The sequence below is a fragment of the Nomascus leucogenys genome, chromosome 14 (genome assembly GCF_006542625.1).
Source record: "Nomascus leucogenys isolate Asia chromosome 14, Asia_NLE_v1, whole genome shotgun sequence".
NCBI classification, from domain to species: domain Eukaryota; kingdom Metazoa; phylum Chordata; class Mammalia; order Primates; family Hylobatidae; genus Nomascus; species Nomascus leucogenys.
The window spans coordinates 38,686,421-38,700,075 of NC_044394.1; the positions used below are offsets into that span (position 1 = coordinate 38,686,421).

The 13,655-nt window shown below is 49.8% G+C and overlaps 1 protein-coding gene across 1 annotated transcript in view; it reads left to right on the forward strand.

Annotated features, from left to right (window-relative positions):
* SHMT1 (serine hydroxymethyltransferase 1) overlaps positions 1 to 13,655 on the forward strand; it is a 34,335-nt gene that overhangs the window by 19,360 nt on the left and 1,320 nt on the right. The window contains exons 6-11 of the mRNA XM_030827256.1: positions 3,966 to 4,047; positions 4,524 to 4,736; positions 6,879 to 6,995; positions 9,255 to 9,377; positions 12,147 to 12,263; positions 13,466 to 13,576. Of these exons, the coding sequence (XP_030683116.1) occupies positions 3,966 to 4,047; positions 4,524 to 4,736; positions 6,879 to 6,995; positions 9,255 to 9,377; positions 12,147 to 12,263; positions 13,466 to 13,576 (763 nt within the window). The remainder of the gene's footprint in view (positions 1 to 3,965; positions 4,048 to 4,523; positions 4,737 to 6,878; positions 6,996 to 9,254; positions 9,378 to 12,146; positions 12,264 to 13,465; positions 13,577 to 13,655) is intronic.

The following is a 13,655-nucleotide window of genomic DNA, read 5'->3' on the forward strand; positions in this document are numbered from 1 at the left end:
TCGCTCTATCGCCCAGGCTGGAGTGCAATGGCGCAATCTCGGCTCACTGCAAGCTCCGCCTCCCGGGTTCACGCCATTCTCCTGCCTCAGCCTCTCCGAGTAGCTGGGACTACAGGCGCCCGCCACCACGCCTGGCTAATTTTTTGTATTTTTAGTAGAGACGGGGTTTCACTGTGGTCTCGATCTCCTGACCTCGTGATCCGCCCGCCTCAGCCTCCCAAAGTGCTGGGATTACAAGCGTGAGCCACCGCGCCCGGCCTGTCCATTTTTTTAATCTTTTTTTTTTTTTCCTTTTTGTGGAGAACAAGGTCTCACTGTGTTGCCCAGGCGGGTCTCAAACTCCTGGACTCAAGCTATCTTCCTGCCTCTGCCTCCCTAAGAGCTGGGATTACAGGCGTGAGCCACCATGCCCGGTGAATTACGTCCATTTTTACTGGAGGTCAGCTGTTGATATTTCATTTCATAAAACAGTTTCTTTGCCAAATTCAGGTGACTGAGAAAGAACCACTCCCTTGAAGCAAAACACAGCAAACAAAACCACAAATCATCTTTCAGCTTGACTTTCTAGATGAGGTCTTGGTTCCCGAAACCTTGTGGCAAGCTTCTATAGTTGGGTTGGATTATAAGTGCCTTTTTTATTTGGAAAGAGTGACCACCAATCCTGAAACCTTTCACTCCAGATGTGCTGGTAGTTTCTGAGGGGGCCACCAAGGTAAGAGGAAGGAAGGTTGGGGCAGGGCCTTCAGAACAGGGAGCCTCTCTGCCCGTCTCCTCTTCCCTGAGGCTTCTCAGATCCCAGAGCCCAGTTTTTCCTGTGGTGCACTCTATGCTCTGCTGGTTATGTGTGCTTCCCTGTGACTTTTTTTTTTTTTTTTTTTTTTAAGACAGCATCTGGCTCTGTCTCCCAGCCTGGAGTGCAGTGGCTCTGTCTAGGCTCACTGCAACCTCTGCCTCCCGGGCTCAAGTGATCTTACCTCTTCAAGCCTCCCGAGTAGCTGGGACTAGAGGCGCATGCCACCATGCCTGGCTAATTTTTGTATTTTTTGTGGAGACAAAGTTTTGCCATGTTGCCCAGGCTGGTCTTGAACTCCTGGGCTCAAGTGATCTGCCCAACTCAGCCTCCCAAAGTGCTGGTATTACAGACATGAGCCACCACATCTGGCTGACCCTTTTTTTTTTGAGACAAAGTTTCGCTCTTGTCTCCCAGGCTGGAGTGCAGTGGCATGATCTCAGCTTACTACAACCTCTGCCTCCCAGGTTTAAGCGATTCTCCTCCCTCAGCTTCCCGAATCGCTGGGACTGCAGGTGTGTACCACCATGCCTGGCTAATTTTGTGTTTTTAGTAGAGGTGGGGTTTCACCATGTTGGCCAGGCTGGTCTCGAACTCCTGACCTCAGGTGATCTGACCCCCTCGGCCTCCCAAAGTGCTGGGATTACAGATGTGAGCTACCACGCCTGGCTGGCCCGTATGTTTACAGAAGTTTAATAAAATGAACTTTCTAAGAGATGTGTTGCCAGAAAAGAAAAATAAATTATTTTAAATTTTACATGAGATCTACAGTCTGTTTGGAATTGACTTCTTTTTTTTAAAACAAATTATATATAATTATGGGATGCACAGTGATATTATGATTTGTATATACAGTATGGAATTATTGAATCAAGTTAACTAACATATCCCAGTCCTTAAATATTTATTATTTTTCTTCCTGTCTAACTGCAACTTTGTACCCTTTGCTCAGTATCTTTCCATTGTCCGCCACCCTGCAGTGACTGGTAACCACATTCTACCCTGCTTCTGTGAGTTTTATTTATTTATTTATTTAATTTTATTTATTTTTTTCAAGACGGAGTCTGACTTTGTTGCCCAGGCCAGAATGCAGTGGCATCATCTCAACTCACTGCAACCTCTGCCTCCTGGGTTCAAGTGATTCTCCTGCCTCAGCCTCCCGAGTAGCTGGGATTACAGGCATACGCCACGACGCCTGGCTAATTTCTGTATGTTTAGTAGAGACGGGGTTTCACCATGTTGGCCAGGCTGGTCTCAAACTCCTGTCCTCAGGTGGTCCACCTGCCTCGGCCTCCCAAAGTGCTGGAACTGCAGGCATGAGCCACCATGCCCAGCAGTTCGATTGTTTTAGATTTCACATAGAAGTAAGATCACATGGCCAGGTGTGGTGGCTCACACCTATAATCTCAGCACTTTGGTAGGTCGAAGTAGGAGGCTCACTTGAGTTCAGGAGTTCGAGACCAGCCTGGGCAACATGGCGAAACCCCATCTCTACAAAAATATAAAAATTAGCCAGGTGTGGTGGCACTGCCTGTGGTCCCAGCTATTCAGGAGGCTGAGTGGGAGAATTGCTTGAGCCTGGGAGGTGGAGGTTGCAGTAAGCTGAGATGGTGCCACTGCACTCCAGCCTGAGTGACAGAGTGAGACTCTGTCTTAAAAAAGAAGTGAGATCATGCAGTATTTGTCTTTCTGAGCCTGGCCTATTTCACTTAGCATAAGGTCCTCCAAGTTCATCAGTGTTGTTGCAAATGACAGAATTTCTTTTTTCAGGCTGATTATTATTACATTGTGTGTATATATATATATATATATATGTGTCACATTTCCTTTGTCCATTCATCTATTGATGGACATGGGTTTATTCCGTAACTTGGCTATTGTGAATAGTGCTGCAGTGAACATGGGAGTGCACATGTCTCTTTGACATAACGATTTCAAGTTCTTAGGATATAGATTCACAAGTGGGATTGCTGAATATGGAATTGATTTGTGTGGGTGAGGCGGGCATCCAGATAACATTTTTGTCCAAATGGATGCCCACTTGATCTAGTACCATTGATTGAAAAGGTCATCCTCTCCCCATTGCACTGTAGCGTCACCATTGGCATGGCTCCAATGACCTGTGTTGCGTGTGGTTCTGCTTCTGTTTAAGCCAGATGCTCTGCCCTTCCACGAATGCATGCTGCCTTAATTACTATAATTTGTCAAGCATTTTGTGACACAAAATACACAACACAATGATGTTTTGTGTAAAGGTTTGGTATGTCTTTCCTTTTATGGTTTTTGTTACTTACATTTCATTTTCTATCTTGCTTTTATATACTTTTTGGTTTTCTTTTTCTTTGTTTTTTTTGAGATGGAGTCTTGCTCTATCACCCAGGCTGGAGTGCAGTGGCATAATCTCGGCTCACTGCAAGCTCCGCCTCCCAGGTTCATGCCATTATCCTGCCTCAGCCTCCCAAGTAGCTGGGACTACAGGCGCCCGCCACCATGCCTGGCTAATTTTTTGTATTTTTAGTAGAGACGGGGTTTCACTGTGTTAGCAAGGATGGTCTCTATCTCCTGACCTCATGATCTGCCCGCCTCAGCCTCCCAAAGTGCTGGGATTACAGGTGTGAGCCACTGCACCCGGCCCCTACTTTTTGTTTTTCAATGCTGTATCCAGTGACCTTGCTAAATTTGCTTATTCTAACAGTTGGCCCCTAGCATCTTGATTTTCTAGGTATATTGTGTTGTCTGTGTGTAATGTCAGATTTTAAATTTCTTCTTTCCTAATCGTTATGCCTTTTGTTTCTTTTTCTTGCCTCATTATACTTGGAATAGAAGTGGTATTAGCAGGCATTTTGGTCTTGTTCCTGAAGGTAACCGTTTTGGTTTACATTGTGTGGTCCCGTCACATTTGTTTCATTATGCAGGTGCTTTTTGGTTCCTTCTCAGGGGGTAGTGCCCCGGTAGCAGGGCTCACTACAACCCTGGGACTCCTCAGGGACTCCTGGGTCTGTGAGCCATACTTGGTTGAGCAGACTGAACACACCAGTATCCTGTTTCACCCTCAAGTCCTCATCTAGGACATCATTCCTCTTGTCATGGCGGGTGGAGCGAGTTCAAGTGGGAGGACAGGAGGCAGGTGTGGCTGGAGGAAGCAGCCTGAACCTGCCTCCCTGACATTCCACAGGTGAACCCAGACACTGGCTACATCAACTATGACCAGCTGGAGGAGAACGCACGCCTCTTCCACCCGAAGCTGATCATCGCAGGTGATGCGCGGGGTGGAAAGTGACCTTGTTCACCAGTAGCCTGGTGCCTCTTACAGAATGAGGATGGAAAGATGTTCCCACCCTGTTGAGCCCACTGCTAGTTTCTGCCCTGGATAACTGAGTTTCTGGGGTCCACATATATTAGTTTCTTTCAGGATACGGATGTGTGTTTGCTGCTTTTTGTGCTATGTAGATTAAGATCTGAGACTGTTCTCAGAGAAGCATCTAGAAATGTCAGGCCCTGACTGGGCTGGCAGTAGTAGTTGCGGCCATCTCAACCACCAAGACGTTGAAGAGTTAGAGTGGTTGTCTTTAGCACAGAGGTGCTTTTTGAGGGCATTCTCCATTTTTGCTCTAAGATTTTAGGGGAAGAAATCTCTGGGCTTTCAGATCTGCATATCTAGAGGCCACTGTGAAGCCAACTCAGCTGGCCCATGGACATCTCTGATGCAGCTGTGTCACCTTTCCTGTCTCAGGAACCAGCTGCTACTCCCGAAACCTGGACTATGCCCGGCTACGGAAGATTGCAGATGAGAACGGGGCGTATCTCATGGCGGACATGGCTCACATCAGCGGACTGGTGGTGGCTGGCGTGGTGCCCTCCCCATTTGAACACTGCCACGTGGTGACCACTACCACTCACAAGACCCTGCGAGGCTGCCGAGCTGGCATGATCTTCTACAGGAAAGGTGTGCTCCCGAATGTTGGGTACAGATGGGTACCATGGTTTACATTTCTCCTGTGGGGGTTCAGATTCAGTTGAGGGAGCTGGGAAAAACTCTGACCTGGGATCCTTGGAAAATATTAAGATCCCAGTTCCTTAAAGAGCTGCTTAGGAAGGAGCAGTGACAGGCTTTACAGAAAGGATTCCCGGCCAGGTGCAGTGGCTCGCGCCTGTAATCCCAGCACTTTGGGAGGCCGAGGCGGGCAGATCACGAGGTCAAGAGATCAAGGCCATCCTGGCTAACACGGTGAAACCCCGTCTCTACTAAAAACACAAAAAATTAGCCGGGTGTGGTGGTGGGCACCTGTAGTCCCAGCTACTCGGGAGGCGAAGGCAGGAGAATGACATGAACCCGGGAGGTGGAGCTTGCAGTGAGCCGAGATTGTGCCACTGTACTCCAGCCTGGGCGACACAGCGAGACTCCGTCTCAAAAAAAAAAAAAAAAAAGGAATCCCCAGAAGGAGACCGTCAGCCACATAGCTCCTGCTTCACTTTTGTGCATCCAGGTCCTAGGAACACAGGAGGGGGATCAGCAACCACTATGTGTTAGGATGGTGCTGGTCACTGAACTCGAGAGGCAGGTGTTTGAATGAAAGGAGGGTGCATGGCTGGCTGGGGGCTACTGGGAGGCCTCACAAGGCTACATTATTCTGGTGAACTTATAGTGGTCCGTCATGTTTCTCAAAGAGAAAGACTCATAGTAGTCAAACTAGAAGACGTGGATGTATAAACATTAATATCATTTTAGTGAAGGTTTTTCTTTCCATTACCTTATAACCTACCCCTAGGCACTCCCCTTATTTTCGAATTCCCATACCTGGGAAAGCTTGTTAGCGGTCAGGTCATCATTTAGCCTGTGGTGAGACCTGATGCACCAACTTTGCATCAGCAGAGACACCAGCCCTCTGGTGACTACATTACTCTTACCTGATGCAGGGTCTTCTTGCCCAGCCCCTGGCTGGGACTAGACACAGCCACATGCCCCCTCAGCTTCTCAGCACCCCGTTGCCTCTCTGCTCCTCCAAGGACCGTTTTTAGCTGTGCTGATGTTTCTGAGGCAGGTAGCCATTCCCACCCGCCCAGGAGACATTTGGTTTTTTCCCCCACTGTGTGTTGATGTGATTCATTTCATCCAGTGCTGAGGGAGTCTGGAGCCAGCCTATCAGAGCAAATACTGGCTCTGCCACACACCCACTGTATGACTTTAGGGCTAGTTGTACAGCCTTTCTGTTCCTCATTTCCTCACCTCTAGAGTGGGGACTGTAATAATAGTACCTGTCCCTTTGGACTGCTGTTTTGAGGATTAAATGAATTTACGTAAAGTGATTAGAGCAGTTCTTGGCTCACTAGAAGCTCTAGATAGATGTTAATTGTTACCGATTATGACTGAATAGTAGCTATTATTGATGGTTAACTTTTTCTCAGAAAGGAACCTTATTCTCCATATTTAGCCACATGAGCATTGTCTCCTTCAACGCATCTTGGAGACTCTTTAAATTTTATTTTTGGGGACAGGGTCTCACTCTGTCACTCAGGCTGCAGTGCAGTAGTGCAATCAAAGCTCACTGCAACTTCAACTTCCTGGGCCCAAGCAATCCTCCTACCTCACCCTCCCGCGTAGCTGGGACCACAGGTACGCGCCACCATGCCTGGCTAATTTTTGTATTTTTAGTAGAGACGGGGTTTCACCATGTTGGTCAGACTAGTCTCAAACTCCTGACCTCGTGATCCGCCTGCCTTGGACTCCCAAAGTGCTGGATTACAGGTGTGAGCCACCGCGTCCAGCCTGTCCTTTCATTTTTAAGGCCTTGTTCTAGTTGTGTTAAGAAGAGATGCCATCAGAGGAGGCAGGTGGACAGCTGAGGTGCTGAAACCAGCATTCCAGCCAGAGTCATCCATGATGTCCTCGTTTCCATAAAATAAGGATGCTGGTCTACCCTCAGGAGACAAGGGACCCCTCTGTTCCATTGCGTTACAAACCAGTTCTCCATGCCAGGATAAAGGCCAGGCTTGTGCTTGATACTTCCCTGGCCAGTCTAGGTTTGAGCCTAAAAAAAAAAGAGGGGACAGCCCGTATGATCCCATTGTGATGTTTTTCTTCCTCCAGGAGTGAAAGGTGTGGATCCCAAGACTGGCAAAGAGATTCTGTACAACCTGGAGTCTCTTATCAATTCTGCTGTGTTCCCTGGCCTGCAGGGAGGTCCCCACAACCACGCCATTGCTGGTAAAACATCATCTGCCTCTGCTTATCCTGTGGCCCCTAATTCCCATCTCACCTGTCCTCCAAAATCACGTGCCAGGACTTCCACGCTGGGGAAAAAGCTGGAGGGCTGTCTCTGTCCAGGAGATGCTAACACAGAGTAGGGCATGATTGAGAGTGGCCTAAGGTAGGGACAGTAGGGAATGGCGTCCACGCCACGTGTACGGCCACCCAGAGGCAAACCTGTGGGTCAGGCCGAGTTTTGTAAAGTACATGGCGCCCTCTTAGGGAAGGAATCTGACAATTAGGAGAGGGCAAAGCACAGGTGAGAGAGATTGGGGTCCAGACCCTGCAGGATGAGCCCCCTTGCCCTTGATGGACCTGGCCTATGGTGGTGGAGGCCCCTGTGTGTGACCCTCACACCCTGCACCAGTGCCACATCAGTGACTCCTGAGTCAGATTCCATGCCTGCCCAGCAGGTTCTCATTGACTTGTTCTTTGTCTCTTTGTACAAGTAGCTTAGGACATTTGTGATGACTCAAGAGTTATCCCACTGCCTTCATGGAACAAGGACATTGGTAGAACTCATTCCCGCTAAGGGGCTCAGGAGGAAGGTGTAGCTTCTCAGTCCGGAGACGCACGAGCACTTCTAGAGAGGAACCTGGGGACAACAGCGATTGGGAGATATTAGGCATAAAGGGTGGAAAGAGCTGGGATCCCGGGTGTGTTCTCATGTTCTCCCATCACACCTACACACTTGGCACCCACGGCTGCTTCAACTCTGGGATGCAGGGATCACCCCATCCCCCAGCTGCTCTGGACGCCCTTTCCAGTTGTTTTCACAAGTATTGATTGGAGGCTCTGTGCGGGACGCAGGCCCGTGGGTTCTCCTTGTCCTCCATTCTCTGTGTCCCTTGAAGCAGCCCTCAGGACTGAATGCGAGATACCAGATGAGTCTGAATGGTGCAGGGTAGGACGAAGGCTGCACCTCCTACCTGCGCTCTGACCTTAGAGAGCTGCATAATCTGACATCAGAGCATTGGCTCTTAGGGCTGCTAAGTAATCATTTTCACACATCAAGATTAAAAAGGATGTAAAATCCATCTTGCTTAACAGCTTTGGTATGGTAATGTTAGCACAGAACTTCCATGCTTAGGGAAAGGTTACCTCAACAGCAGTTCCTCAGAGAGAAGCTATCAGCTGGGTGCGGTGGCTCATGCCTATAATCCCAGCACTTTGGGAGGCTGAGGCGGGTGGGTCACTTGAGCCCAGGAGTTTGAGACCAGCCTGGCCAACATGGAGAAAGCCCATCTCTACCAAAAATATAAAAAATTAGCCAGGCGTGGCCAGGTGCAGTGGCTCACACCTGTAGTCCCAGCACTTTGGGAGGCTGAGATGGACGGATCACTTGAGGTCAGGAGTTCCAGACCAGCCTGGCCAACGTACAGTGAAACCCTGTCTCCACTAAAAAATACAAAAATTAGCTGGACGTGGTGGCACGTGCCTGTAGTCCCAGCTACTTGGGAAGCTGAGGCAGGAGAATCACTTGAACCCAGGAGGTGGAGGTTGCAGTGAGCCGAGATCGCGCCACTGCACTCCAGCCTCAGCAACAGAGCGAGACTCCATCTCTTAAAAAAAATTAGCCAGGTGTGTTAGGACACACCCGTAGTCCCACCTACTTGGGAGACTGAGATGGGAGGATCATCTGAGCCCTGAACGTCAAGGCTGCAGTGAAATGTGATCACACCACTGTACTGCAGCCTGGGCAATGGGAGTGAAACCCTGTCTCAAAAAATATAAAAATTTTTTTTGGCTGGGCACAGTGCACATGCCTGTAATCCCAGCACTTGGGGAGGCCAAGGCAGGCGGATCACTTGAGGTCAGGAGTTCAAGACCAGCCTGGCCAATATAGTGAAACCCTGCCTCTACTAAAAATACCAACAAAAATTAGCTGGGCATGGTGGCATGTGCCTGTAGTCCCAGCTGTTCGGGAGGCTGAGGCAGCAGAATCACTTGAACTTGGGAGGCAGAGGTTGCAGTGAGCCGAGATCATACCACTGCACTCCAGCCTGGGCAACAAGAGTGAAACTCCATCTCAAAAAAATAATAATAAAAAATAATTTTTTTAAATATATCATTTTGGAGGAAAATGTAATCCAACCCAAAAGCAAGGGGTGACATTGAGAAGCAAGGAAGCTTGAATAAAAACAGGAATGTTGTTTGACTCATCATCTGTGTGTGATTCTATCCTAGCCTCCTGACCCATTGTCTCTTTCTGTCCAGGGGTTGCTGTGGCACTGAAGCAAGCTATGACTCTGGAATTTAAAGTTTATCAACACCAGGTGGTGGCCAACTGCAGGGCTCTGTCTGAGGCACTGATGGAGCTGGGCTACAAAATAGTCACAGGTACAGACACAGATGGTGTTCGGCAGGCCTGTTCTTGTGGTTGCATTAAGGCTTGCTTCTCAGTTTGTGCAACCAGGATGTGGCCCAGGCTCTGCTGCAGCAGCTGCAATGACTGGGGCCCACCTTGGGAGGAGGTCAGCCTCGCCTCCAGCTGGAAAGCCTCCCCCTGCCTCAGACCAGCGAGCCGTCCCCTGGGGTGAGCCACAGATGATGGGAATAGTAGTTGCCATTGGTCACCAGCATAAGGACTGCTTGTCCTCAGAACAGCTTTGCAGGAGGATGACCTGAGGCTCAACTGAGAGGTTGGGCTGTAGTGGTCACACACCTGGTAGGTGGCAGAGCCAGGACTGTGTGGTGATGCCTTGCACTGTGCCATGGGAGTGTCTTCTCTCACCCCGCTGAGCTGAGGGTGCAGGGGCTCTCCCCTCCCAGTTTGCTGCATGTTCCTGGGAAGTTGGCTTGCTATAGCCATGTTTGCTTGGATCTGTACATTCTGGAGCTGATGGGCTGTGAATGAGATGGACTTCCCAGGTCAGGGCCCCACTCTGGGGTGCCATCCACCTCACAGTCACAGCAGCTTTCCACGGGGAGAACGCATTTTTTTGGCAGGCAGCATACTCAGTCCTCCTGAGGAAGGGCGATTTTATACCTAGTCCCACAAGACTGCCGATTGTGCTAGCAGTGGTGTGGTCCAGGAATATGGGTCCTGCTGTGTGTAGACCCGAGTGCCCACTCTCTGCACCGTGTCCTTTGCCCTTTACAGGGATTACAGGCCCCCTGGTCTAAGGAGTGGGACTCCCACCCAATCCTGCATGTGTGGCAGTGCCTGAGAAGGCCAGGCCAGTGCTGTCTCCTCAGCAGTACCAGCCGCATCCTCTTTTATGTTCTACTTCACTTACTTTCTGTTCTCCCTTCATCCTCCATGTCTTCAAATAATAAAGCTCAAGAAGTCCTCGTGCGGACTGCTTTAGCTCAGGAGTCCCCAACCTCCAGGCCACGGACTAGTACTGGTTTGTGGTCTGTTAGGCACCCGGCCGCACAGCAGGAAGTGAGCTGGGCCCAGAGAATTGCCACCTGAGCTCTGCCTCCTGTCAGATCAGTGGCAGCATTAGATTCTCATAGGAGCTGAACCCTGTTTTGATTTTTTTTTTTTTTTTTTTTTTTTTTTTTTGAGACGGAGTCTCGCTCTGTCGCCCAGGCTGGAGTGCAGTGGTGCAATCTCGGCTCACTGCAAGCTCCGCCTCCCGGGTTCATGCCATTCTCCTGCCTCAGCCTCTCCGAGTAGCTGGGACTACAGGCGCCCGCCACCACGCCCGGCTAATTTTTTTTTGTATTTTTTAGTAGAGACGGGGTTTCACCGTGGTCTCGATCTCCTGACCTCGTGATCCGCCCGCCTCGGCCTCCCAAAGTGCTGGGATTACAAGCGTGAGCCACCGCGCCCGGCCTGAACCCTGTTTTGAACTGCACATGTGAGGGATCCAGGTTGGGCCTAGACACTTTCGAGAGACTATCTTTTTTTCCTTCTGATTATACCTGCATCCTTATGAGAATCTAATGCCCGATGATTTGAAGTGGAAGTTTCATCCCAAAACCATCCCCCGATGCCATCCGTGGAAAAACTGTCTTCCACATAACCAGTTCCTGGTGCCAAAAAGGTTGGGGACCACTGCTTTAGGTCCCTGTTTTTTAAACTTGGATGTGCACACCACCCCTGGGGCTGTTGGTGCAATGCAGATTCTGACCAGGCCTTGGGTGATGCTGGTCTGGGAGCCAACCTTGGAGTTGTGAGGGTTTAGGCCATAGTCCCTGTCACCATGGGCATCTCATGGCATGGACCTGCCCCCTCCCCGGTGACTTTGTCATTGTCACTCTGCCATCTGAGGACCCAATGCACACGGTTGAAACAGATATTGCTTGCGAATGCCCTCTTTGGTGCCTGGTGCTATGAGAAGCACTATGTCCAGTATCTTACTTAAACCTCATGACAGCCCTGTGAATTATTGGTCTTTTTGTTACAAATGGGCATCTGAGGTTTCACAATGTTAAGCTGCCTGCCTAAAGCCACACGGCAAGTGGGTGGGCACAGCTGGGGGGCTGCAAAGCCAAGCTGGAGCCCTAGCTCACCCGCATCTTGAAAGGGATCCCCGCAACACAGCCCAGAAGCAGAGGCCCTAGTGCTGTCAGCACCCAAGGCAATACCCCAGCTTAATGAAGGTTCAAAGTGGAAGGATCCTCCTGTGTGACCTCGGGCCAGGTCCAGAAAACTTGGTTAGCCTTGCTGTTGTCACCTTACCACTTTGACAATACCATCAGCCTCACGGGATGCAGGAAAAACCTACCACAGGCTGCCTTGTCTGGCACTTAATGTGCTCTGTGAGCATGCCCCTTACTCCCCAAAGTAAATTGAACCACTGCCCAATACTCGTGCTGCCTTCGGGGGAGCCTTTACCATCAATGTTAGGGAATTACCCAAGCAACTTGTCAGAGAAAACAAGCCAGGAGCAGCCTGAGGAAGCTGTCCCTTCCCCATGGGAGTGTCAGGCCCTCTGCTGTATGATCAGTTACCCCTTTCAAAAGTGCTCTGTCCTTCCTTTCACATTCTTAGGCACAGGCATCTCTCGTGGGGATTAGAATCCCAGGCCATGTGGTGGGGGTGCTCACCTTCCTGACCTCATCTGCTTTGGCCACCTTTGTCCTCACCTTCATTTCTCAGATTCCTTCACGGCATAGAATTAGCCTACATTTCTACGTGTCCAACTTTGTTTCCAGGTGGTTCTGACAACCATTTGATCCTCGTGGATCTCCGTTCCAAAGGCACAGATGGTGGAAGGGCTGAGAAGGTGCTAGAAGCCTGTTCTATTGCCTGCAACAAGAACACCTGTCCAGGTGAGAATCATCCTTGCCTTCTCCTTCACTCCTCTCCCATCTGCATTTCTTCTGGCCAAAGTTGTAGCTGATGAAGATATTGGCTCTGGGGACAGACCTCAGATAAAAACTGGAGTAGGGGCCGGGCACGGTGGCCTGTAATCCCAGCACTTTGGGAGGCCGAGGCAGGCGGATCACTTGAGGTCAGGAATCTGAGACCAGCCTGGCCAAAATGTTAAAACCCTGTCTCTACTAAAAATAGAAAAATTAGCTGGGCATGGTGGTGCATGCCCGTAATCCCAGCTACTCAGGAGGCTGAGGCAGAAGAGTCACTTGAACCCGGGAGGCAGAGGTTGCAGTGAGTGGACATTGTAGCACTGCACTCCAGCCTGGGCAACAGAATGAGACTCTGTCTAAAAAAAAAAAAAAAAAAAAATTGGGCTGGGCGCAGTGGTTCACACCTGTAATCCCAGCACTTTGGGAGGCCGAGGTAGGTGGATCACGAGGTCAGGAGATTGAGAAGGCTAATGCGGTGAAACCCCATCTCTACTAAAAATGCCGTGGTGGCACGCACCACAGTCCCAGCTACTCAGGAGGCTGAGGCAGAAGAATCGCTTGAACCCAGGAGGCAGAGGCTGCACTGAGCCGAGATCGCGCCATTGCACTCCAGCTTAGGTGACAGAGTGAGACTCCATCTCAAAAAAACAAAAACAAACAAAAAATGGAGCGGGGGCAGGGACCATACCTTGGCTGTGCCTTTGTACTTGGCCCTGACCCTGCCAGGGAGCAAAGAGATTGATGTAGAGCTGTTGGAGGTGGTACATTCATTAGATGAGGGAGGTCAGGGCCTCTGGAATCCAGAGGCTGCATTTCTCTGTGGGTACCCGTTAACAAAATATTGATGACGCATCTCAGACCCAGACAGATGTTACCCGCGTTTTTAGGAGCAAGAGGCAAATCAGACCACTTTGTATGCTAGTAATTAACTCAGAGTGGCCAAAACGTGGTTGTGCCTCCTTGTGCCTTGGTTTCTACTTTAGTTTCTGAATCAGTTGTACTCCTTGCTAGAGACAGCCAGTATCCTCAGGCCAGTTCTCTTTTGCCCACATGTCCCTTTTTAAATGCACCACCATCACAGTGGTGACAATGTGACTTAGGGACAGAGCCCCGTTTATCTTGTAGGTGACAGATGACTTAGGGATAGAGCCCCGTTTATCTTGTAGGTGACAGAAGCGCTCTGCGGCCCAGTGGACTGCGGCTGGGGACCCCAGCACTGACGTCCCGCGGACTTTTGGAAAAAGACTTCCAAAAAGTAGCCCACTTTATTCACAGAGGTAAGGATAACATTTTGGAAGTTGCCACATCTTATTGTGTATATTTAGTTTCTGATTGTGATGAATAGCTGAGACCCTG